General features: G+C 41.1%; 1 protein-coding gene across 1 annotated transcript; it reads left to right on the plus strand.

The window, feature by feature from the left end:
- The first annotated feature begins 17,749 nt into the window (after positions 1-17,749).
- slitrk3a (SLIT and NTRK-like family, member 3a) lies at positions 17,750-26,214 on the plus strand. The gene is made up of 3 exons (XM_069687892.1): positions 17,750-18,543; positions 19,153-19,240; positions 21,211-26,214. The coding sequence occupies exon 3, from the start codon at positions 21,269-21,271 to the stop codon at positions 23,981-23,983; it is 2,715 nt and encodes a 904-aa protein (XP_069543993.1). The 5' UTR covers positions 17,750-18,543; positions 19,153-19,240; positions 21,211-21,268; the 3' UTR covers positions 23,984-26,214.
- Positions 26,215-27,833: the final 1,619 nt, after the last annotated feature.

The following is a 27,833-nucleotide window of genomic DNA, read 5'->3' on the forward strand; positions in this document are numbered from 1 at the left end:
CAACAACGCTGGTCGATTGTTGAAAGGTGTTAAATAGACCTGTATTTACGTTTATTGCGATCTCCAGTGGTACAGTAACTATGACGGCAGCAAAGAAGGAAGTCAGGTGAAGGAGCATAAAGAGTCCTGGTGATAGACTGGATGAGAAGGAGGTACACTGCGATTGGTTGTTACGTTGTTGGATGGTTAAAGTGTGGGTTAGGATTAAGTTAACAGATAGGGACAAATAGTTCAAACTTTTTTGAAACGTGTTGTTGCCATCAAATTCAAAATTAGCATATCACAAAAAACAATACAAATTGAAAGTTTGAACATTCCATATGTGGTCTATATGTGGATACCTAACCAAGTAGTATTGGTACCTAATCCTAAAAAAACACAATATTAAACATGTGTTTATTATCATTACCATGACCACAAATGTCTGTTACGCTTATACCTACAGACCAACCTGCTGCTGTTTTAGATATAAGTGTGCACAATGCGGATTGTGCAAAGCTACTGCACACATTATGAGCGTTCATGCAGACAAAACTTGTTTCACATGGTTTCACATTAAGTGAGTGGTCTTTTCTTTTCTTGGTATATGAACAATTCACTCTGCAAAAAAAACGCTGCCTTGTCACTTATTCCGCCACCTACACGGAATTTACCTCTTTTACCGATGCAACGAGACCATTGTGTTGTTAAATGAGTTGTGACCTGTCTCACACTGTCTTTCTTTATCACTCGCGCTTCCTCTCACTGGCCCACTCCACCCTGGACTGCTTGCTGTGAGTCCTTATGCTCAGGTTGGCTGGTCTGCCGTAAAGATCTCATTTTCAAAAGGTTTGCCTCTATGATATATCAGTAATCATACTCTCACTCACACACACACACACACACACACACACACACACACACACACACACACACACACACACACACACACACACACACACACACACAGTCAGCCTGTCTGTCGTGACAGAGATAATGAGATCAAATTGAATCGTAAATGGGCCCAGACAGAGCGATGTAGTAGAGAGTGGAAAAAAAAAAAAACTGGATAGATTTTTGGTTGATAGATATTCAACCTGGAAAGTAGACTCTTCTTTGGCCTCCAATTCTTGTCCAATCTTCCAACACTGCACATCTGTCGTCATCTCATTCACTCTGTCTCTCTCTATTCCTACCCAAATCATATCAGAATACCATACAATAACGAGCATACAACAGGAAACACAAAGTAAATCCCATTTGCAAACTAAGCAAAGAGACTAGATCCAAGTATAATAAAGTCGGTTTGCACATATATAAAACTAAACTACTGCTAAATGAGTCATTTTCCTTTATAAAAACCTGATGGTGAAATAACACAGGTTAAGTTTTAAGCCTCTTTCAAAAGACTTAAAATGTGATTTTTTTTTTTTCAATTGCAGCCAAAAAGAGAATGCGAAAGATGTGAAGAAATTGTTTCTCCTTGAATTTTTTTTTTTTTTTTTTTTTTTTTAAACAGATTGGCCAGATTTGGAAGAGAAACAAGCATTTCAATTTCTCAAAATAAGCATCACATATTGCCATTCTCATCCTCAGAGACCCTGCTCCTGAAGTGCCTGCATGCATCAGTAGGCTATGCATTGTGTGGGCGGCTGTCAACAGTGAGCACTCAGACCTGCCCAGCTTTGGGAATGGGCGTGTATTTCTGACTATTAGCCTAAGCTCCTTACGTCCGCCTAGCGAACTCAAGTGTTTCTGCTCTCCTGACACTTTGGCAGGAACATTTGGCACTACATGTCAAGCTGGTAGCCACAGCATGGCCAGTTATCTTCCAATATGTACTGGATGAAAAGAAAAAAAACAATTGCTGCATCCTCAGAGGTGTATAAAAGTGCTCGTGTTATATGTGACCATGTCTTGGGTCTGCATGAGTCTTAAGAGCACTTACTTCTGGTCAATCAGTTATTAGTGATGTACAGACTTTCTGTGAACTAGTGGTAGCAAGACTCTTTGGATCATTTCCAAAATATCTGTGCTGTTTTCCATGACAACTTAATATGTGAACATTAATGAATAAATTATTACAGACTTCACAAAAGTATTTTTTTTTTTTTAAAGGATATATCTTGGATTGAATTATCATCCACACTTCAGCGATTTAGCATCCAAGAGAATTATGTCAAATTGGATTTTCCTCAGTCATGAATCAAATCACTTACCTCTGGCTTCTTGTTACACGATGCCTACAAAGACAAAGCCTAAAGAGCTGTATTCGTTTGTTAAATATTAAGTATATAATCAGTGTGTAATACAAGCTGATTGCTGGTGTCAACACCAAACCTGAACAGTTGTGTTGTTTAGTATGTTCTGCCCAATTTTGTCCAGAGAGATTATACTGGATCTCTCTGCTAATATAAGATGACATCCATGCTCCAAGACTGTCATATTACAGTCTGAGTCATATTGTCCTCGCTATTTCAGTCTCTGCAATGTGGTATGGTGTGTGTGTGTGTGTGTGTGTGTGTGTGTGTGTGTGTGTGTGTGTGTGTGTGTGTGTGTGTGTGTGTGTGTGTGTGTGTGTGTGTGTGTGTCTGCATGTGTGCGCGCATGTGGCAAAGTTTGTACTTAAGGATGTTTTGCTCTTGTTCATTTCTGTGTCTTCTTAGAAAGCATCGGATTTCTGAAAAAAATATTCTGACTCACTTGAGACTGCGACTGGTGTTTTAAATCAAATCATACTTCATGGAAAACTGCAAGAAAGATAGAAAAAGAACAGGAATACTAAAAATTCACAATTCTACTACACAAAGTAGAGGGAGGCAATGGAAGTAATATTTAAGTTGCAATTATCTTACATTTATGCTTAAATTAAAATGTCCATGCTATAAGTTTCTCCAGATACTGGATGAAGATTGGTCCTTCATATTTGCACCTGCTTTTTCTAAAAGAAACACACTCATAGTTGTTTTTCACTTAATGTACACACCGTATGTACAATGTTTAAATGAACAAATACAAAATAAAAAAAGATTTAGAGTAATGTGACAGAAGGTGAAGAAGAGAAAGAAAGGGAGGAGGACTTAGAAAATATTAAATATCGAGACAACAAATAAAAAACGTCTGAGGTAAGGACAAAGATATACAGTAAAATCAGGAGGGGTTAAGATTCAAGGACAACAAAACACAGCATGGGAAAGAAAAGTTCAAATGAAACTCAGAAGTATAGGACGTGTAATGATGGTGGAACTCTGGCAGTCTGAGTTGGTGCACAGCAACAAAGAGTCATAGGAGAGTGACCTGTAGTCACATCACTCATGTGAATGCTGAAGGACATCAGAGATCAGTGGTGCAGTCACCCAATGTGCTTGCTCAAGCAGAACACATGTATGAGTAAGTGTGTGATTTCATCAACGTGTTTACGTGTGCTCTCAACTACACAAGAACGGCACATTGTTGGACGTGTATGAGTTCGGGCTCATTCAGGGAAAGTGTTAAGGAAATAATGCCAAAAAATTGGTCAGCAAAAGTGGTTTAGTTGGACAAGTGCAAGTAAAAGTGTTTATATGGGGGAAAAAAGATTGACTAAATGAGGGCAATTACACAAAGACAAAAGTGCTGATGTCCTCTGCTTTGCTTCCCAAAATATGTGTCCCTAATTTGCATCTATGAGATGTTTTTTGTGTGTATATGTTTGCGAGTGTTCGTGTATGCGAGAGAGAAAGCAAGAGAGCTGTTAATATATTGCATTAGGTACTAAACATTGTGAAATAAGAAGCTGCAAAGCCAATGAGAATGTAGTCAAAGTGCTAGCTCAAGTTTCCTTGGCCAGCATGTTAGTAAGTACTGTATGTCAGTCTTTCATCTAGCAAGGCTGTCAATTAGTCGATATTTCTATCTATCTTTCTGTCGGTTTGGTTCATACTAACCTGCTACAATGCAGAAAGAACACTAATCCCCACAATCTACTGGCAAAGTGTTTGGCAAAGTGCTGGGGCTCAAATTGTCATTTACTCTCGTAGTCCCCAGAGATTGGGTTTTTAGTCTGGTGTTCAAGAGTGCAAGAGATGGAAGAGTGCTTAGAATGAAAAAGCAATTACTGGCTCTCATGACAGCAGAAACTATAATATGTACAGGGAACCAAATGCTACAAAAGATTCCTCCGGCCAAATTCGCAAACACTAGCCACATATTGATTTAAGGCAATGATCAGTGCAACTTAACCGCAATACCGTACGCCCAAGTGGCTGTGAGCCAGTCTTGACCAGGCTTTCCCCTATCTAGTCAACGTCTTCATTAAGATTTAGGGTGCGCACGAATGCTTACATCATACTTTTTTAGTGTGCCAGTGTTCTTATCCACTAAAGCAAAGGTGTACATTTTCTTTCCGTTGACTACTTTGTTCACCCTAAAAATCTGACATTTGGTTGTAAAATGTTTGAAATTGCTGCAAAACATCTTTTACACAGTTGGATCTTTAAAATAAGCAATATGTTTAGTTCCAAAAACATTAAAGACACATCAATACTTCCCCTAATGTCTGACTTTCCAAGTATTATTGATTGCAACTTCTCCCCGGTCTCTATTTAAGTCTTTAATGTGTTCTCCAGTTTAATTTTGATGTCGAAACTCTAATTTGTTGAAACGAGTTTACGGCCATTGGGACCATCTGTTGAAAATCATGAATACTCTTGAGGAAGCCGTAGCTAGTAAACTAGAGATTAATAGACAGTTAAATAGTTGTATCTCTGAACAAAAACAATGATTTTGAATGGCCGTTTTTCTATATGTGTGGAAAACATGTAAAAATAAATTTCTAACAAATGTTGCAAATGTGGGTTCGAATAAGAATTGCACCAGACAAATCAATTTTATTTACACAGTAAAGCATCACAAATGTGTCTCAAGGGGATGGTATACACAACACTACCTTATATTTCCTGCCTACTCATTTGCAATTATTTATATGTATTATTTCATAGTAGAACTCCTCTTTGCACGTTTTTTTTTTAATTTTTATGATTGCACTGCAATATTTGGGCACTATTTGTTATATATCAGGGCAATGCACAAATGCTGTACGTGCCCTCATATAAATGCTAGAGCACATGGACACGACAAGCACAATTTTTATCTTAAGAATCCACATACTCTATGCATAGACGCCTGCAGAATTACTGATGAGAATATGCTGTAGAAAAAAAAAAATTCCACAGGAATTTCTACAGAGACACACATTATATTACAGTACAAACACTGACATATATCTGCCCTTGTATGTCACTTAAAGCGCTTAATCTCTTTAGTGTGTAAAAGCAGAAAGTCTTTGTAATTTAATATGCTACAACAGAGTGACAGTGTAGACATCACAACAAAGATCCCAGCTACAGTTGATGTATTTGATTCTTTTGACCTTTTGGAGTTTTTTTATTTGATTTTTTTTTTTTTTTTTACAGGAAAATTGTTGTTATTGTGTCCTTCCTTAATCTCAAAGGCACAGTTCATGATTCAAATATAAACAGACTGCTGACCATCTATGGAAATGGCTCTCACTCCCAAACTTGAATAGTTGTCTTTCATCCATTTAGTTCATAGTCGGAAAGCAATTTAAGTTTTTTAGATTTAGATAATTATAATTGCTGCTGTGAAAAATTACTATTTGTATATCTAATTGTCAATTGGTAAAACAGGCTTGATTTAGTTCCATTTCCCTCTTAAAGCATGTGACAGTCTTACCCACCCACCACTACATCTCCACACAATGATGACCAGCTTTTCAATTACAGCCTCAACACCAAATGTGGTTCCTGGAGCTCAGCGGAGATCAAACCCAACCATTTTGATTCAGATGGCTAGACTCGTCTTCTGCCTACCCTCACCAGCCCCATGGTGAGTTGGGAGAGCAGCCACAAGGATATGGTGCTGCCTGTCAGCGTAGGCCATTTTACTAATCCTGCAAAATGACAAACAGACATCTGTCAACTGACATTGTGCTCTGCTTTCACTGTCATCAGAGCCAGAGGCACACAAAGGGGAAGCGATACCATCGAACCATCAGTGGCACCAATTGGATGATGCGCATGACAATCCTTTCAACTTTAGCATCCTTTGGCCAGATGGTGGAACAGACTGGTGGCAGCAAAGGCCAACATTGGATAAGAGAGCTTTATAGCCTCTGTTCTACACCTGGCCAAGAATCTTCTCAAAAAATATGTTCAGGTGTGATGGAGCTGATGGTTTTTAGTGATGCGGATGGACAAAGCACCAGTCCTGCTGTTTCCCAGCCCGGTTCATTAAATAAGTTACAGCTTTTAAAAGTATGTAACCGTAGTACAGATTTGTGGTCTAGTTTAGAAATAACTATTTTTGATCATTACAAATTTTATTAATACATATTTTTAAGAATACTACCGGTGTTTTCTGGGCAATTTTACTGTCTCTTCATTCAGTTATTCTATAATATGGACTGTCTTGTCATTCATAACATTGTATAAAATATCCATAAATGGAGATGAGAGAGGAGCGAAAGAGGATAAAACATGATACAAGAGGCAAGTCCACAGGCTACTGAATAACATGTTTTTCCAATGTTGATTAAATGCGGTTATATCAATAACTGGAATCAGTGCTGTAAAAGAAGCAAATGTTGTTAAGTATGTTAAATTGAGAAACACTGAATATGTTTTGTTAACTAGGGGACAAACTCTGTACATAACATGCAATATATGTCAAATAAGATTAGGGCAAAGTAGTTTAATATAGAAACATTTCAAACTAAGGAAATCTCTACCTGAAAGTCACCTCATGAGACCCTTCATAAACCTGCTAAAATAATCTGAGGTTTGAGTTATGTTGTATCTTGTTTGTCCTTTGCTGCTGATGTCGCTGGTGGACATTAGACCACTGTTCATAGCTTCCTCTTTCCTCTTTATCTCGGTCAAACACTCAAAAATTGACCAAAGCCCAGAGCTACTCCCACCACACAGAGGTCAGAGAGTTGACCCAGTTCTCCCTGTAGCCGGGTTCATTCCCTCTGTCAAACGCAGAGATGCAGGGAAAAACATGTTAGAGAGGGACTGAAAAAAAGAAAACAATGCTCCTGCTTTACATCCACTCCTTACCTCATCATCTGAAACGGGGATACTATGTCACCAACAAAGCACAGATCAGAGATATAATGCATAACTTTCCATTGTTATGCAGATGACTCACGGCTCTATCTCTCTATGAAACCAGACAAGACAAATTTAACAAGAAATTAGTAAAACTTCATGAATGTCTTAAAAACATAAAGGACTGGATGACCTACAATTCTTCACTTCTAAACTCAGACAAAACTGAAGTTATTGTATTTGGCCCAAAACAATTAATAAATTCCTTCTCCAATCACTTAGTTACTCTGGATGACATCGTCTTGGCCTCCAGTAACTCTGTGAAGAACCTTGGAGTCATCTATAATGAGGATTTGTCGTTTAATGCACACATGAAGCAAGTCTCTAGGACTGCTTCTTTCATCTACGTAATACAAATGAAATCCTTCCTCATCATGATGCAGAAAAAACAATCCATGCATACTTACTTACATGCTAGATTATTGTAGTTCTTTGTTGTCACAATGTCCAAATTACTCATTAAAAAGACTGCAGTTACTGACGGGATCTAGCAAGCGGTGTCATATTTCTCCTATTTTAGCTTCTCTTTATTGGCTTTCAGTAAAATCAAGAATAGAATTTAAAATTATTTTGTTGACATACAAAGCTCTCTATGGCCAAGCTCTATTTTATCGCAAAGCACTTATCAAACCATATCCTCCTAACAAAGCACTTCACTCGCACAGTGCTAGCCTGCTTGTGGTTCCTAAAGTTCCCAAAAGTAGAATCGGAGGCCGAGCGTTCAGCTTTCAGGCCTCTTTCTTCTGGAACCAGCTTCCATAGTTTTATTTGTTGCCTCTCCATATAGTTCCTCTCGCTCACATAGTTCTGTGCCTTCTTTTGGGGATATCCCTGGCCCTGGAGCTGCATGCCCCAACAACAGTTCATTGTCTTAGGTAGTCATGCTTTTCTTTTCTCTCTCTGCTTTCCCCTCACCCCAACCGGTCAAGGTAGATGGCTGCCCACCTCTGAGCCTCGTTCTGTCAGATGTTTTCCTCCCGGCCGTTGCTCTTGTGGGAATTGTTGAACTGTTGGGTTTGTTTGTATTATGTTGTGAAGTCCTGTTGTCAGTTGACCTGAAATAACTTGTGTTGAGCTTTGGCGCTGTTTAAATAGAATAGAATAGAAACAAATTGAATAGCGCAAGCACTATTAGACAGTGGCCTTCAGTTGCACTTATTAAGTCTTTGTATACCATGTTTCCCGTGAATAATACAGAGGTTTTATCTAGTTAAAACCTCATACAGGTGATCCCAAATCAACGTTACATTCAGAATGTAATAGGAAATCTTCAGAACTGAGTCAATATTCAGATATTTTACTTAATCTTCCTATGGTCACGTAAACATTGGGCTAAAAATAATAGAAATGACTCACTCGTAACCTTGCGACTGTGGTTAGAGCTTATGCCTGCAGCACAGCAGCCAAGCCAGTACTTTGGTGAAGCCATGTAGGGTGATGCATGCAACTAAAAACGTGGGATAATAGGTTTCACAGTATGTCAGTTTTTTGACCAGAAAGTACTGAAAGCTGTTAAAAAAAAAAGTGGCACTATATGGACATTAAACCAGGCCCACAGCACACTACAAGTGCATGATATGTGCATATGCAGTACACTCCAATACTATACTCGAATACAGTACTACTACTACTACAATACTTGTGCACAAGACATGTGTACATGTTAACAACCAGGTGGCAATCATTCTCAAATAGGTGGAACTTCAGTGGCTCTTGTGGTGCAACTTTTAGACTCATTTGACAGGAGTTTTAGCTTTTATCTGTCACAAGTTTCAAAAGGTAGACCAGAAATGTATTTGGTTATGATTATCATCGCTGTTAGATCTTACCATCTTGTCAAAGCTCTCTGTCAGTGGTGTCTCTCTATCTCGGTCAAACTGACAAAAAAAACGGCCAAAAACCCAGAACTAATCTTGTCACAGGGATGTCAGAGAGATGACCCAGTTCTTGTCTCTGCATTCATTCCCTCTGTCAAAAAATGGGATGCAGAGGGAAAACGTGTCAGAGAGGCACTCGCAGTGAGGAGAACAACAGGCCATTGCTTGACATCTCCCTCTGACACCAGTAATCTGATCACTGCTTGTAAATGCTTCACCAAATAAAGTAGAAAAGAGAACTACCATTTAGCTCTTAGAGTTCATGATACCCCAGAATGCCTGCTGCAGCTCTGATCCATCTGAATTTAGGCCAGTTTAATCCATATTTATACAAGGACCGCCAGATTATTTGCAAACTACAGTCCTGCGACTGTCTCTCTGCCAACCTATAATGTCCCTTCTCCAGTGAGCACCACATTATATTGTTTTTAAGCAATTTCAGTTGATGTGTAGTGTAGATAGGCAAAAATCACAGCTGCCTGTAAATTTACATTCAGGTTTTTTGGCACTGACACTAATCATTGTCTTTTCCCAGCAATTAAAGAATACATTGTGAGAGTATTCAATTTTGGTTATGTTGCTGACTCCTCGGGAAGCTTAGCCGTCCAGACATGATAAATGTAACCGAGTAAGTATAACTTCAGTAAGCTACATGTAGTTTTGAGGATTCAAGTTAGTGTCTCTTGCTTTGTCATGCCTCCTACCTAAGATGCAGAACTCTTGGGAAAGACGTTCAAGGCTCATGGAAATGCATGAAAGGAAAAAAAGGCAAGCAAGAGATAAAGTCCAAACAGTAGCTCTTGTGAATTCCAAACCCAGCTCCCACAAGGCTCTGACAAATTTGTGCCCTCTCCCCACATTTTCTCCCTGATTGTCTCCTTTCGCTGTGCTTTCTTTTCTTAGACCAAAGCTGAGTTGGAATCCTACATCGACGAGGTGGATGGCATTTACGCTTACAAGGCTAAATTTGAAAACCATGAGTCTCCTCTTTTGCTATCTGTGCGTGCGCGTGTGCCTGTAACAGCAATCTTTTTTTTTCTGATTTCAACCAATCTTCACTAGACCTCTCTCCATCATTGTCTTCCTCCTTTAGCCATTTTAATTTACACCAAAAAACTCGTTGAGGCAGCAACTAATGTTGTCTTTCTGTCTCTGGTTCTCCAGGGAGAGCAGTGTGTGAGAATTAGGTCTCTCAGCAGACGTGTTGTGGGTATTTTTGCTCCGACAGTTTGAGGCTACAGCAAGCAGAGCTAGATAGTGGATGGGATGGTCGGCTTGTCGACTCTACTCTACACTTGTGTGTCTGTGTGTTTCTCAGGCACAGAGAGGGGGTAGAGAGAGAGAGAGAGAGAGAGGGGGGGGTGGAGAATGTGGCATGCCACACAGCCTCTTGGAGAGGACACCATCTGGCCACAGGCTCAAAAAGTCATCTAGCATGACTGCTGGGAGACAAACAAAACAGGCAGGCAGGAAAGGTGCACAAACGGCACTTGTGCATGCATGAACATCCACACACAAAATAGTCGGTGGTGATTGTCTCTTGAAGTCAATAATATGAATGAGGTAGGCAAAAAGTTGTTCTTGAGGAAAAGACCATCTTATCAAGATGAAATTAGGAAACTTTCAAAACTGCTAGTAAGTATTCATCTCATTTTGTTAGACTGTGAAATACAGAAATGTCCACAAAACAAAATTCCCAGTACATGGGGGTAGACAATGGCACTGATCCTTCAACTTGTGTTTTAAGGCAAAGTGAAGGGGACAATGTCAGGTGTGTTGTTTAAATGTTTAAAAAAAAACATCAGCACAGTATCCCTGGGAATTACGTGGGACAATTATGAGCCTCGCAATTTACATCCCACGCAAACATGTATGTGTCGTTCACATCTCGGAAAGGTTATCACGGTGTGGAGGTCAACGTGGTGGTGTACTGGCATGTCGTGAGTAATGTAGTGAATTCACATGTTTCTATAACCTATATACATGAGCTTTCCCTAAACTTAAACACCTTTTATTTGTGCAACGGATAAAAGATGGAATCTTTGGTTTTGCAGAATTGTTCATTGTTCTTGTCACTGCTGTTCTTGACTGCAAAGAGAGTGAACTACAGGCATTCTGTTGCCACTTAAGCCCTGAAAACTTGTGCATGTTTTTGTACATGACATCCAATATTTGAAGCTACCCTTCCCTAAATTTAGATACATATTCAAAACATGCATATTCACAAGGGTTCTTGGTTTAACAACAGTCACAAAAATGGATATCTAAACTTGGGTTCGCAGCAGCAAAAGATCCAAAGACTTTGCATTAATATGTAAATGTGCACTTACAATTGTAACTTGGAATTTAGTGGTGTTTTTGGTCCCTGATGTTTACTTCCAGTCGTTTAAAATCCCAGTCATTAAAGTGGATCAACACAAAAAATATACTTTCTTTGCCAGTGCTTAATCGTTTTATAATATACGTCTAAAATTCTCATTCAGACAGTTGAGAAAATGTATTCATTTTTAATGTTAGCTGTAAATTTATTTTTGTAAATAAGCCTTTGTGATATGCACTATCCAATGCCCTGCACCAACCCTGTCTGGAACAGCTTACATCCCAATGCAACTAAGTTGCAACAGAAAATGAATTTTAAAGGAAATATGACCGGATTATATTTTCCATTAAAGTAATGAGCATCGTTAAAATGTAGCTGGCAAGTCACAAATACATTATTTCTTCACCAAATACAAAATCATAATGTAAACTATTCACTGCTATTGATTCATGCTGTGTTAAACATGTTTAAGGTTGTATTTAGGAACTCCCTGACTTGAGACAACATTACTTATATTTAATTAACACAATGATCTGCTCTTAACCTCAACCAAAGCGCTTTTCTTGGCAAATTCTACCCATTGACTTGATTCTGGATGCAAACTGTGGTCCCTGCAGTATTTACCTCCACCACCTCTTTCCAATTTTAATAGCGGTCAGAAACTTGTGGTTTCATTCATTAAAACCAATGTAAAACATCCAGTAATTACATTGCACCTAAACAGAACTGTGAAAAATGTTTTAGCTGTATAGGAACATCATTTCCAGGAGATAGAGTTGTCCATCAATCCATTGTCTATACCCACTTTATCCTGAACAGGGTTGGGGGGGCAAAGGCAGGGTACACCCTATCACAGGGCCAACATATATAGACATGACATACATAGACACAATCTCATCCACCCCTAGGGGGAATCACCAATTCCAGAGAGTGGGAGGAAGCAGGAGTACCCGGAGAGAACCCAAGCAGGCACAGGGAGAACATGCTAACTCCACTCAGATAGGCCCCAGGCCTGGATTGAACCCAGAACCTCCTCACTGTGAGGCCACTGCACCACTATGCCGCCCGAGTTGTATTTAACACCACTGCCGCAGAGTTCTCTAGTTGTTCTCTGAAAAGAGACTGAACAATACAGAACCATGTGATGTCTGCTTATGAATTTTCTGATGTAACTTGTCCTGGTAAATAGTTCTCTATGAAACTTTCAGTCTGATCCGCACAACATTACTATCTGAATAGGCTGTGTGTGTGTGTGTGTGTGTGTGTGTGTGTGTGTGTGTGTGTGTGTGTGTGTGTGTGTGTGTGTGTGTGTGTGTGTGTGTGTGTGTGTGTGTGTGTGTGTGTGTGTGTGTGGAGGGGAAAGGCTTGTACATACCCTGTATCTTGGGACATAGAAAATGCAGAAGCAGAGACTGATGAAATACAGTGACAGGATCATACAAGACACAGTGTGCCCCATTAAATCACTATATTTTATTTTCTAATTATGCAAGCAGCTAATAAACATTGTATTACCATAGGTGCTCTTTTCTTGGTCTCTTGTTGTGCACTGCAACAATGTTCCTGAGTGTGATGATGAGAAGCTCTAGCTCAGGTCAAAACAGAGACACCATACAGCTGTCCTTACATTGCAATGTTCTCATGAGACAATGACCTTCTCTGTCTCAATGTCAGATTGTCCTTTGGGTGTGTATGTGTGTGTGAGAGAGAGAAAGGGAGCCAGAGAGAAAGAGAGAGACAGAGAGACAAAGAGAGAGAAAGGGAGGGAGTGAGAGAGACAAAGGAGAGAGAGAGAGACAAAGGGAGAAAGGGAGAGAGATAGTTTGTCTGTGTTTTATGTTTGGATGCTCTTTTGTCCTGAACTTCATTGGCACTAGTTGAGCCAACACTCAGACGTGACCACATTAAAGTGCTGCGGGGGGGGGGGGGGGGGGGGGGGGGGCAACACACACACACACACACACACACACACACACACACACACACACACACACACACACACACACACACACACACACACACACACACAGGGAGAGAGAGAGAAAGAGAGAGAGAGAGAGAGACTTCATAAACTTAGGAAGAATTCAGCAAAGCAAACCCCAGTGTGACATTTAACTTATTCTTGAGCCCACTATATTTGCAGTGAATCCTGGGAGAGTCTGCTTTTGTAAAGGAAATTTATAATACTTGATATCAAAAGAAGCGCTCGTGGAGTTTAGCTTAATTTCCATGAAGAATTTTCTGTCGGCTTCCATGGGAAAAAAATGAAAAAAAAAAAAAAAAAATCTTCTGCAGTGCTGAAAATGAGCATTGTTCAAATTGAATACAAACATAAATTGATCTTCTCATAGAATCTGTTTCTGTTCTGTTTCCGAGTCCAAGTTCTCCCCAGCCACTGCTTCTTAAAACTGAGGCCAGGGTAGATTTTCTCTCTGGAAACACATTGAATTTTCCAACAAGGCCAGGCCCTGAACAACAAAGAAAACTTTTAAAATGAATGCAACTGTGGATTCTCTATTTTCAGACAGTCTTCTTTGTAGCCTTATCTATATAATTCTTACTATTGACAGTCAGCACTGTCATACACTTAATAATGTATAATCAGTGAATGCATGAACCACTGAATTTATCTTTTTTTTTTTTTTTTAAATCAAATAAGATAGTTTGTCAGATTTCTTTCCAAGGTTGCTGCTTTAATTAAAGTCACAGGCATCATTAAATTGTGCGATTTTATCATGTTGATTTTGTTTTGATATCTGTGGGTTTTTTTGTCCAGTGGGTTCAGCAAACATTCTCCTCTTTCCATAAAGTATCTCAAACATCAACAATGCATGCCGTATTTCTTCAAGTACAGAATAGACTGAACTATGTGTTTTTACTTTTTGAAAACAAACAAACCAAAAAAAAACGCCAGTCATTTCACGTTTCTTGCAAGTCTTAGTGGACAGATCTCTTGACAGCGAGATGTCAAACTGTTAAAGAATCTCTGGTTGCTGCAGTTCGCTGTGTAAATGTATATGCTTATGAGAGAACAAAATATTCCCATTTAACCATTAGAAGTTGGACATTTTCTGAAATAAAAAAAAAATCGTCTGTGTTATGATCATACAGTTTAAACAAGCATGAGCCACATTAGACTACGGTCTTCCCCCAAATCTTCCTTTGTATGATTGATTCGGTCTTCCTTGGGCTGTATTGATCAGACAGCTAAGACCAGATTGGACCCACAGACAAGCTCAAGGACAGACAGACATGAAAGCAGCCAGCCAGTCAGCCAAAAGAAGGCAGGCCATCAGGTAGAGAGACAGGCAGGCAGGTGGTCTGGTTGGCAGGCAGCCAGGTGGGGATGTAAGTGGACAGCAAGAAAGGCAGGCCAGTGACACATTGGTCACACTGACTCCGGAGAAGTCAGGCAGACTGACAGGAGGCGAGACAGATAGATGGACAGACAGATAGATAGAGAATTATTTGACTGTGCCTACCACAGTCCCTTGTGGTCCACAAAGGACTTAGGCAGTCGGCATGAGGTATGTCACCGCAACCCCTGATGACAAGCAGAGGCGGTAATGGAACATTTCAAAAGGTGACAGCTGAAAAAGTTTTTCATGGAGACTAAACTTTTTTTATGCTTTAGCTTTTGCATTTGTTGTAATTGCATTAGTGTACAGGATTTTTTTTTTTTAAACTCTTGAACAGTTTAATTCATTAATTTAAAGGCCCAATCATTACTGCTATAATCACATATATTTGCATCATTACATTCCCCTCTCTTGTAGCCATCTATGCCTGAGTAAGACTATCATTAATTCCCCACATTGACCTTTTTAAAGAAATGTGTTTCTATATCAGTAAAAATGTAAAAAAGTCCAAATCTCTATGATGAATATTTGCCTTTGTTTGTAGTTGTACTGCATGATTAAATAGATGACGTCCTCTTGGTGTATGTCCTGTCTATATTATTCTATTTTATTCCATATCAGGTTGAAGCTGTGGTTGAGCAGTATTGGAAGCCATTTCCTCCTTCATGGTTAAAGTGCAATTTGCTCTCCTCTGATGACAGAGTTGTCACTGACATCCTTTTCTCATGCAGTGATGACCTTAAAATGTCAGTGATGACTAAGCTGACTTTAATGCGTTTTCATGTCCAGACAACTTAACATGTTGACTGGGCTTTCTTCACAATATATCAGGTATACAATAACGATTATTATTCTTTTCAAGGACATACACGAATAAGTGATACATGTTTATACATCAGCATAAATGTAACATTTGTTTTGTTAATATTGTACTGTGGTTTGTTGTACATCTGATTCACACCCCAACCCTCAAAATGAACCCATTCTTGTGCTCACTGCCCCGCTGTCTCCCTTCAGAGGGTGCCATTGTTTGACAGTGGCCATCACAAACACAACTGTCTTCTAATGTGCCAGCCCTGCATCACTTTTCTAGAAAAAGGCTATGATTAAAAATAATGTTTTGCTTTTTTAAATGACAGTATAGGTAAGCAGAAGTTGGTGCTGCAGCGCCTTGTAAAACTGTAACTTTATCAACTATGCAAATAAACTCATTCTTTGCGTTACACTAATACATTTTTTTGTTACCCACTTCGGTTCTTTTCCATTTAGAACAACTGCATTTGACACGACACTTGTCGAACCCAAACCGATCACTCTCCATTTTTGCTGTGTCACTCAAAGTGGAAGTTCTAGCTAGGGATCTCATTAGCCCTGATCTGTGATCTGTATAGGTTAGTACCGTTTCACTGTGACGAACATTCGGGCAATCCATGTCCTGTGAGCTGAATGAAGGGTTTGTAGTGGCCTTATGTCAGTCTGGCTGACAGTAGCTGACAGGCTGAAGAAGTGAATGATGGCTTTTCATGAGGAAGAATGGCAGTTTTACAGACCACCGGCTGCACCCAAACACTCTTCTCTAACCTCTCATCCGTGTATGTGTGTGTGTGTGTGTGGTGGGTGTGGTGGGTGGGTGTATTATGCTTGTGTGCATGGGTGTGTACGGCAAGACTTGTGGGTATTTGCTAATAGGATAGGGACTGGTTCAAATAGACTGACAAAGCAAATCATCTGCATCATATAACACTCATATAATTGTAATTTCCCAAAGTTGAAGGTATATTCATGCATTAATTAGAATTTTTCCAGCTTGTGGTGGCACCAATTACTTTTTCTAATACAGGGCATGATCTGAAACAAACGTTGTCGAAGATTATACGTTGACACACGCAGCCATTGGGGATTACGTATACAATGTTACCAGAGAGGTCTCCTGAGCCACATGCAATGACATTTAGGGTGACAGCAACAGTGCGGATTTATTTATTTCCTATATGGCCAGCAGATGACAATCTCCCCGGAGCTCGATCCTTTGGCCTTCATTAATCCAGCATAACATGTAAATCTCAGCAGGGGTTACAAATGGGATAAGGATTTACCAACCTGATAGCACAAGATGATCATTTTGTCAATAATAAGGAGTTAAAAAGTCAGTGAAACATCTATAAAATTAAAAGTTTTAGAATTTAAGAATTAACTGACATCAACTTTAATTGCCTCCTCCTGATTAATTATGAAGGATCTCCTCAAGAATGTAAAAATCACCTTACTAATAGCTTTTTTTTTTTTTTTAAGTTGTTCCCACAAGTCACGTCTTGGGTATCTTCTCGACAACGTTAGACACCTGACAAGTATTCCAGCAGCCGAATACCATGTATTTCATGTGATGATGTATCATAGTAGCAACATTTTAGGCTGTGTGACATAACCAGACGTACTGTAAGGAGATTTAAACTTCCCACTGCAATCATGCAATCAGCCCCCCCCCCCCCCCCGAGCAGAGCTGCAAGAGCTGGAAATCGTGATGGTGTCACAGTCGTGCTTGTGAGCTCTCTGGCTCTGCTTGCTGCTCACAACACGGGCTTGTGTTGCCCGCTGGAGGCGAGGCGGGGGAAGACACGTAAATGGAAGGGAACGATGAAACGCTCCGTATTTCCCTTGTTCCTTGACCCCCCCCCCCACCCTCCCACCCCACACACACACACACACACACACGCTTCCTGACAGATAGCGTGGCGGCCACCCTCTTCGTCTCCACAACAGGGAGAGGAGGTATTGGCAGAGTGAAGGGTGCCAACTCCACCTTTTGCTCCCACAACTACAGCAGATTAAATTACCCTCAGTAAAATATTATTATTATTAGATGAGTTTCAATAATAATAAGATGTTTAGAGAGAGAGAGAGAGAGAGAGAGAGAGAGAGAGAGAGAGAGAGAGAGAGAGAGAGACGTCTTGCGTCCTGACTGTCATCCACAGGTCTGGTAGTCTCACCCACCCCGCTCAGCGCGTTCCCTGACTCTTATTTATTTATTTCTTCCTGGAGGCGCGCCCCCGCTGCGAAAGACCGGAGCGCTCCTCACGCTCTCCTCTCTTCACTTCGCTTCCTTTCCTCCTCTCGACAGCACCCAGAACTATAACGCAGCCGTCTCCATCACTCGTTTTCCTCCCCTCCTCCTCTTTCTCTCACCGCCAGATCTCTTTCCTCTGCGTCTCTCATCCCTTCGCAATCGCCCCGCCACCTCCCCAGCTCGGTCCCTCACTCCTCTGACGCACGACAGGGAAACGGACCTGAGGAAAGAAAGAAAGAAAGAAATAAAAAAGCAGCAGCTGACCCAACCACCGTCGATATGATCCACAGACTCCTGTTGTTGCCGCGCCGGACAGAAAGCCGGTCCTAAAGCCGAGAGGAAAACACTCTCACCCGGCTACACCGCTGTTGAGCGCTCGCCTGGGAGACAGCGGAGGAGAGGGAGGAGGAGGAGGAAAGGGGTGGAAGAGGAAGTGGACGAGCACAAGTCGAGGACTTGCATTTTAAGCAAACTGCTTAGAAAAAAAAAAGGGAGACGAGAAAGAAGGGGAGAGAGTCAGAGTCACCGGAGAGTGAGAGCTGGAGAGATTGCATTCCTATCACGTCTTCGTTTCTCCTCTCTCCTCTCTTTTGCCTCAGCTACTGAGAGAGAGAAAGAGAGAGAGAGAGAGAGAGAGAGAGAGAGAGAGAGAAAAGAAAAGAGAGAGAGAGAACGAGAGAGGAGGGAAAGAGAGAACGAGCAAGAGAGAGATCTAACAATATTCAAACTAGTGGTCTTTTTTCCCGATGCTTTCCAATTGCAGTGCGAAACTAAGGTGAGTGGTTATAGGCTGTTTCCATGTGCACAGGCAATCTCATGCAGATGGTTGCATGGTTTTGGTATGCGTTTCTATGTATTGTTGGTGTCTGCGTAGCCACGGACTTCAAAAGCGCTCTCCATATATCGAGGATAACGGATAGTAGGGATCCAGTCGACAGATCAATAGACGTTTGTTCTTCATTCACCATTTCCCTGCCAATGTCACGACGAAAGGCTACTGCATTATGCTTGGCATGTATTTCAGTAAGCGCTCTGCTCTCCTCGCTGTCTTGACGGCAAGGTTATTTTGGGGGGGGAAATTCAATAAATCAAAACGGGATTCTCAAACCGTTTTCAATAGACAGGAACTTGTCAAATATCTCTCACTAACTTAGTTTGATGTTGCCTACATTGAAGGCTCAAATCGTTTAATAGGTCGTGTTGAAATTGCCACTCGCGATGAGCATCACTTTTAATTCAACCGTGGCTCATTCACATGCGCATCTCTTCTTCTTTCCCTCCTCAATGCCCCGCTCTCTCTTTCCATCTCCCCCCCTTTATCTCTGTTTCATCCTGCTTCACTCTAACGGCTCGGTCACCCCCATTCTCGTTCTCTTCCTCACAGCCCGGCATCGGACGGTGAGCGGGACGCACCGGGCAACAACAGGACACATCGCAGGAGGATATGTGAAGTTGGAATCCCACTAAACTAAGTACGTATACCACCCGATCTGATACACCCCTAAGGGAATATAACAGGGCACGCAGTGTTTTCCATTTCTTTAAATACCGTTTTTACTTTTTTGGCATTCCATCTGCGCTTTTTGATCTCTAACATGGAGGCGGAATCAATAAATCCTGGAGGATTACGCACGGAGAGGGAAATAAAAACAGTGCATTTTGCTGCGAGGAGATCGTGTGCAGGGATCTTTGATTTTTTTTTTTTTTTTTTCTATTGCAGCATTTTACTGTCATGTCTTTTTTGGGATTACAAAATATATTTTTTTTTTGATCCTCTCTTTTCCTGTTGCTGGTTTTTTTTTTTGTTTTGTTTCAGCACCATGGGCAGCGGCTCTGCTCCGGCAGCGTGTTTCCCTCTGGATTTTCAACACCTTCGTTTAAACGGACAGCCGTGTGCGTGGCTGGATGAAAAGTCACAGCCTACAGAAATTATTTTCAGAGGCTACGTGTGTGTGTGTGTGTGTGTGTGTGTGTGTGTGTGTGTGTGTGTGTGTGTGTGTGTGTGTGTGTGTGTGTGTGTGTGTGAAAGAGGGAAAATAGAGGGAGAGAGGGAGAGACTTTGCACATAACACCATGGAGACAGGGAAAGGAATCTTTTATCAGCTCCATCTTTTTTTTTTTTTTTTAAATCAAAGTGAGATTTTTGGAGGTCTTCAGAATTATTAATAGTACATTTTTTTAATTACTTTTTTTTTCATTGGTCAGTTCTTTGCTTATGAAATTGTTTGGTCGGCCGGATCTACCAAAACATTGGCTCTTAACTGGGCTTCTCGGAGCAGCTGCTTCGCCCACTGCGCTTTTCACTTGTGCCGTTGCTCCTCCAATTGTCCAATCGCATCGCCGATTGGAAAAGCAAAAAGAAGTTGCATTGATTATATTTGGACAGATGACAGGCTCAATTACATTGAATAAATCAACAGTTTCCCTTTTCAGTGGGTTTGTATGGATGGAACCCAAGAAAAATGCCAAGGGCACAAAGCTCGGGCTCTGCCGTTTTCTGGCCATTTAAATCAGTGGACCAAATGGACTATTTTTGCTTTCACACTTAGCCTAGTTTTGGTCTTTTTGGTACATAACTGATATGTTAACTGATAAAATACCAGACATTATATGTAGCCGTGGTGGCACTGTTTACATAATATTTAGGCCCACATGTTTTTTTTTTGTCCAGTTTACATGATTCATAGATGTGGAAATATAAATATGTTTAGGTTCATTTTAATGAGATGGGGGTGGAGGTATGGGGGTGGGGGGTGGGTGGGGGTTCAGAAAGTCCCTCGATAGTGCCTATTTCACCCCACTCATGCCCACCAATCTGACACCTTTTCTGTTCTCCTGTCCTCTTTCTGCGTTAGACCTTCAGTGCACCTCCTCTAATTTACACCGCACTTTTCTGGACTCTCATTTACCGAGAGAGGGATTGAGGTCCCTGTTATGTAATAAATACAGCAGAGGGACAGTGTCTCCTCACCACTAACCTCACCCGCCTACTGTAGCCTCCGTTTAGTCATGGCGATACGCATCTCTACGGTGATTTATTGTGACCTTACCGGCGTATCTGCTGTATAATAAATGACATTTCCACCTATGTAATGAAGTTAACTGTCGGAGTGGAGAGATTTGTTTGCGTTGCTAGGTATCATATCCATTCAGGAGTGCCTGGCTCATATGTTGTTTTAAATTTGCCCAGCAATTTTGCAAATCCAAGAAGTCTCCAACATCATTATATTATTCATTGGTGTTCATTTTAAAGCTGTCTTCCATTCTACGGAAACTAATGCACCCTTCCTCTTCTCTCTCTTTCCTCTCTGCCTTCCTCCTTCTCCTCAAACTTAACTTCGTGAGGGTGTGTGTGTACCTGTATGTGTAATCACGACCCTCATTCCTTCCTTCCCTCCCTCCCCTCCTCCCTCCCATTCTCTTTCTCTGTTCTCTGTTGCAGTGCTGTGAAGTGGCTCTGTCCCTGGAGCCAAGACTTCATCCCCTTGGTGTCAGTGAGGATGCTGTGGGTTACCTTGCTGAGCACCATAGCCTTAGGATGGACCACCCCGATCCCACTACTAGAGGACTCCGAGGAGATCGACGAGCCCTGCTTCGAGCCCTGTTACTGCGAGGTCAAAGAGGGCATCTTCCATGTCCACTGTGACAGTAAAGGATTTACAAATGTCAGCCAGATCTCCCAGATATGGAGCCGGCCCTTCAAGCTCAACCTGCAGAGAAACTCCATGAGGAAGCTTTACTTTAACAGCTTCCTCCATCTTAACAATGCCATTTCCATTAATTTGGGTAATAACGCCTTGCAAGATATCCACGCTGGAGCATTCAACGGCTTAGGAATACTCAAACGGCTGTTCCTACATGAAAACAAACTAGAGGTTTTCCGGAATGACACTTTTCTGGGGTTGGAGAGTTTAGAGTATCTCCAGGCAGACTACAATGTAATCAAAAGGATTGAAAGTGGTGCATTCAGGCACCTTCACAAATTGAGAGTGCTCATACTAAATGACAATCTAATCCCCGTACTCCCAAATTATCTTTTTCGGTCGGTGTCACTCACACATCTGGACTTGAGAGGAAACAGACTAAAGACATTGCCGTATAAGGGCACGCTGGAGTATGTTGGGAGGAGCCTGATGGAAATCCAGCTGGAGGACAACCCCTGGAACTGTGTGTGTGAGATTGTCCAGTTAAAAACATGGCTGGAGAGAATCCCTTATACAGCTTTGGTGGGTGAAATCACATGTGAATACCCATTCCACTTACACAGGAAAGACTTGCGGGAAATCAAGCGCAGTGAGCTCTGTCCTCTGCTCTCCGATGCAGAGATTGAGGCCAAGCTGGGAATTCCCCGGGTTCCGTTCAGCAATGAGAACACATGGCCTACTAAACCTTCCTCCATGCTCTCGTCCTTTCACAACACAGCCTCTTCTGTGGAATACAAGGAACGAGTTGTCAAAACTACCAAACGACCTCGGCCTACAAAGAACCCCCCAACCCCTCGTAGCATCTACCCAGGTATCAACCAGCCCCCCATTGCCGGTTACCAAACAAGGCCTCCCATCCCGATAATTTGTCCAACTGGATGTATTTGCAACCTTCACATCAATGATCTGGGGCTAACAGTAAACTGTAAAGAGAAAAGCTTTCACAACATCTCAGAGCTTCTGCCACGGCCCCTCAATGCCAAGAAATTATATCTCAGTGGGAACCTAATACAGAAAATCTACCGATCCGATTTCTGGAACTTCTCAAGTTTGGATTTATTGCATTTAGGGAACAATCGGATATCCTATGTCCAGGAGGGCGCCTTCATCAACCTACCCAACCTGAAAAGTTTATATCTAAATGGGAATGACATAGAAAGACTCACCCCTGGGATGTTTCGGGGGCTTCAAATGTTGAGTTATCTTTACTTTGAGTATAATGTCATTCGTGAGATACAACCTAACTCGTTCTCCCTAATGCCAAACCTCCAGCTGGTTTTCCTTAACAACAACCTGTTACGCTCTCTACCCACTGATGCCTTTGCTGGCACCAACCTTGCACGTCTCAACCTCCGCAACAATTACTTCCTTTCCTTGCCAGTGCGTGGCGTCCTAGAGCATCTGGCCTCCATTGTCCAGATTGATCTCCATCAGAACCCCTGGGACTGCTCCTGTGATATTATCCCCCTCAAACAGTGGGTGGAAAAGCTCTCTTCTGTCATTGTCGTTGGTGACGTCATCTGCAAGACACCCGAGTTTGCTTTTGGGAAGGATCTGCGTTCACTTGAGGTTGAGGTCATCTGTCCCGAGCTTAAGTATTCTTCAGGGCCCTCCCCTGCCCTGCCCGGTGGGGATGACCTCACCACAGGGAGCTCTGGCATGGGTGAGGTTAGTGGCAGAGGGGCTGTCCCGCTGTCGGTCCTCATCCTCAGCCTACTCCTCCTCTTCATCTCCGCTGTGTTTGTGGCTGCCGGGCTTTTTGCCTTTGTCCTTCGTCGTCGGAAGAAGCTGCCTTTCCGGAAACGTTCTGAGGTAGACCTGACAGGGATCCAAATGCAATGCAGGATCTTTGAGGACCCACCGAGGCAAAGCAGTGCGGGGAACACTGGCACACCGGAGAAACCAACACCCAGTATGCACGCACACACTCACACTAGTCACACACATGCTCATGGCCACGTTTATGATTACATCCCCCACCCTGTGACTCAGATGTGTAACAACCCCATTTATAAGCCTAGAGAGGGGGAGATAGCAGAAGAGGAGAGAGCACAGTTTTCAGAGAAGAGAGACAATGGAAGCAGTAGCAACAGTAACTACAGAACCTTGTTAGAGAAAGAGAGAGAGTGGACCCTGGCTGTCTCCAATTCTCAGCTCAACACCATTGTTACAGTCAACCACACCACGGCCGACATGGCCGGATTTCATGAGAATGGAGGGCTCTGCCCGACAGTGATTGACAGTCAGAGGCCCACGCCAACAGTGGGCTTTGTAGACTGTTTGTATGGGACAGTACCCAAACTAAAGGACATGCATGTGGCGCATGCACACCCACCAGGCATGCAGTACCCGGATTTGCAGCAGGATGCACGGCTGAAGGAGACATTGCTTTTCACGGCGGGGAAAGGCTGCTACCCCGACCCGTCCCAAAGCGATTACCTCGAATTAAGGGCCAAACTTCAAACCAAGCCGGATTACCTCGAAGTCTTGGAAAAATCTTACCGGTTTTAACATCTCTAGCCCGTGGAGAAAAAACGAAACACAAAGTCAACATATTCACGTTGCCACCCTCCAAACAAAATCACCCAAAAACCAATACTAAAAAATTAACTTGAAAAAGCAGCATGATATAAAATACAATATTATATTACAGTCACAACGTTTCCCCCCCAAATCACTTTGGAGGAGAGGCCATTCTCAGATATTTCAATTAAGTGCCTTTTTTTCAGAGTAGCCAGCAATGTCAACAGCCGTTATTTTTATAATATATAAATATCTCTATATGCCCACGAGAGAGCAAAAGAGAAACAAGAGGGGCTCTGGGGAATAAACATACAAACCATCCTACCATCTGCCACCAAAATCCATTTTTATGGAGTTACCATGAAGACGCACGGGAGCTGGACGTCTCCCTGACTTGGGGTTTTTCTTTCTGTCTCTTTTACCCCTGACTAGGATGTACAAACACCTGGAGGCCGTGCACATAAAGTTTGTAGGAAATGATCGAAAGAGAGAGAAAAAAAAAATACATATATTAAAATGAACTGCAGTTTGCTGCATGCACTCGCTTCAGTGCAGGAAGTGAGAGGATTTACTCAGAACTATTACATCACATTATGAACAGAGATACTGCAACACATTTAGAGTTCAGTGTTCTATTTAATTTTTATATCTTATTAATATGGTTATTACTATTAATGAGGACTTCTGTCTATATCAGGGTGCTTCTCGTAAAAAGGATGCACCGTCGCACGGATGGTAAAACATTTGTGAATATTATTATAAGACAATGCCGGAAGTTTTCTGGATATTTCCACACACTTTGTTAAGAGCCCCTCCCCCTTCTCCCCTTCCATTGCTTCTGGATTCCCCATCGCCACCCACTAACGGCTTTGTAGGAGGCACTTTTAATGTTTTCTCTCTCACAAAGATTTGAAGAAAAATGTGCATATATTTATTCTGTAATTTCAGTGAAGAATTTAATTGTAAAGGTAATGTTAAATCAATGTATAGTGATTATGCGTCTGGTATAGCCTTCTTAATAAAAACAAACTCTTCAACCAAATGATGAAAAGGTTGATGCCACCGGAACCGGAGTGTGGAGCGCTACTGGCAAGTTGTGCATTTGGTGTCCTGTTAAAAAAAGGGATGTTGGTGTGGTCAGAGATAATGCTGCTGGAGATGGAACAACACGTGCGAGAAAGGAATGTAGAGGAGGGCAATAACATTCAATTTCAGTTCAGCTTCATACAATTTTTGGATTAGTCTCAAATTTAAGTTACAGGGAAACAGTTGATGAAAGGAACAGATTTTTTTTTTTTTTTTTCTGTTGTTGTTTGTTCCTGGAAAATATAAACACATTTTCTGTTTATTGGTGGATTGTCCTATGATCTTTACCTGCTGGATATCTTAGTGCACAATCTTTATTCGCCACTACATTGCTAGTCCTAGTTAGATGTAATCTGAAATTCAAAGAAAACGCTAGAACGAGTCAATTGAACGCTGCTGGTTTGGAAGCGGATGATATAAGAGGTGATACCAAATCAGTGAGGCATGCTGTGATTCTCATTATCCAAACGGGTATTGGCGATGTAGGCTAATAAACAGTAATTGAGGGGGTGAGTGAAAATGTGATTGGGAGACGCTCTTTTGTTTTGCACATGTAATCGCTCTGACTCCCTTCAAAAGAGCAGTGTGGATCAAGTCCACTGGGGGGCGATAATAAGGTGTTCAGATTAATTTGTGTATTTATCAGATTTGATGCAGTAATGAGGTCATATGTTTATCTTGAAAGGTCATGAAGTCTCTTATTCAGGTGAATAGTCAGATACATTTTGAAATGATCTATATAGAAATTGAATAAGTGGCATAAATTTGATCAATTCAACAGTTTCATCTGTTTGACTTTTTTTTTCTTCTTCTTTTTAATCAGTTATGACAATGTTCTATAGATGTATTGAAAAATGTTTGGTTTTTTCCCCTTTTTGTTAATGAAAACAATCCTGAAAGAAATGATAATGCTTTTACACATTGGCTTTTTTTTTCTTCGTTTTTTATTTTTTATTTTTTCAGGACTGTTGATTACTGAAATTTTTTGCTTTGGAATTTTCAACAGTCTCTACCACAGCGATCATCATTTGATTAATTTAGCTTTTCATAATATTTCACATGTCCCGATCCTAGCCTGATTTGTTTTGGGACCAAGAGCTAACAAAAGGCAAAAACACACACACACACACACACACACACACAAAAAAGGTTCAACCTACTACAAGTAAATTTGCTATTAAAGTCCAAATCCTCACACCCCTATTTCTTTTCTCTTTCCAGAAGTGAAATTATATTTTGGGAAAATATGATTCAATCTCGATGTCTATAAATTTGTGAATATCTATGGAAAGAAAAGTGAATTTCTGTTGTGTTTTGAAATGGGCATGATATGCAATCTGTTTTGATTTGGTTTACTAGGAGCGGTGATACTCAGTTGCAATTGGGTGTTATAGAGTCTCATATGTGTCAACCAACATGGAAGGTATGTAGCAAACCACACACTTTCCAGTAAAACGGGAGCGCCTTTAGCTAGTGTAGAACAGTCATCTCCAGTATTGCTCATCGGTGATCCAGTGGGAACATTTGACCTTGTGTTGTATTCATTGTTTCTTTTCTTTTTTTTTTTTGACAATTATTGTTGCTCAAATGAGTGGAGGTCACCTTCATATGCAGCTTTTGGAAGCATGGTTGCATTACATCAAGAGTCTTTGTTTTCCACTTTCAAAACAATTGACAATGCTGTACCCTCATGGTCTGCTGCCTCACCTCATTTGTCTGCTCCTTTTTTATTTTTTTATTTTACATTATCACTTACACACATTCAGGTACACATACACATACACGTGCACACAGACACACATAAAACCTTCCTTTCCCTGATCACAAGGTTAGACTCTATGGTCAGCATTTTTAGCGTGCACTCAGTTTGATTAAAAGCATAATGCACGACTCTGTTTAACCTAACCCTCACCATCACACCCAGATAAAGTTTTGGGATCATTAATAATTTAGCTTGAGTCCCACATCTTGGCAACCTTTTATCCTCCACCCCTGTCACCAACCCACTATTATATTTCACAAATGAGTGCTAGGCTTTGTCCTATTATCTCTTCCTGAGTGGTTTTATCCCAATAAATCCTCTTGTTATCCTGCTCTAATATCTCCAAGTGATTTCATACTTTGGTGGAATGCTAGATAAAAGTAACCAACGGGACTGAAGGTTGGCTTAATGTTTCTTTTTTTGTGGGAAATGTAAACATGCACCGATTCTTTGAATCGTTCTCTAAGTGATATTTAAATTCCGCAGTGGAGTTAACCTTTCCCTTCAACATCTCTCGAGGTTTGTACGTTGGCAAGACTTCAGCACGGTAAATGCAATGTGTGCCTTTCTTTCCATCCTTTGCTTTCTCTGTGCTTCTGTCCCTACAATGTCTTTGTTTTATTGTTTTTTTTTTTTTTTATCTCTCTATTGGCTACTTAAGTCTTTCATTCCGTGATCTTATATTCTGGCACTGGACCTTGGCTTCTTTATGCGTTGGTTTAGCCGTCATTTCAACTTCTTAAGTCTTGTTTAGAAATATTTGAACTAACTTCACTCATGAGTATGTTAAAAGAGCAACATGTTGTAGATGTTGCCAAATGTTTTATTTGTCTCCAGATTAAATTCTTCTGACTGGCCTCAAACAAAAAAGTAGGCTATATAAAATGTATAACTTAGCTCTCTTGCACTTCTGTTCTCACCATTTGATACTTGCCTTATTTGAATGAACCCACATACTCTAATTAACGGTGTAATGCATATTCCAGACCT

The sequence above is a fragment of the Brachyistius frenatus genome, unplaced genomic scaffold, assembly GCF_029030835.1.
Source record: "Brachyistius frenatus isolate BFR_SWC_R1_liver_20210118 unplaced genomic scaffold, ASM2903083v1 Contig_1, whole genome shotgun sequence".
NCBI classification, from domain to species: Eukaryota; Metazoa; Chordata; class Actinopteri; family Embiotocidae; genus Brachyistius; species Brachyistius frenatus.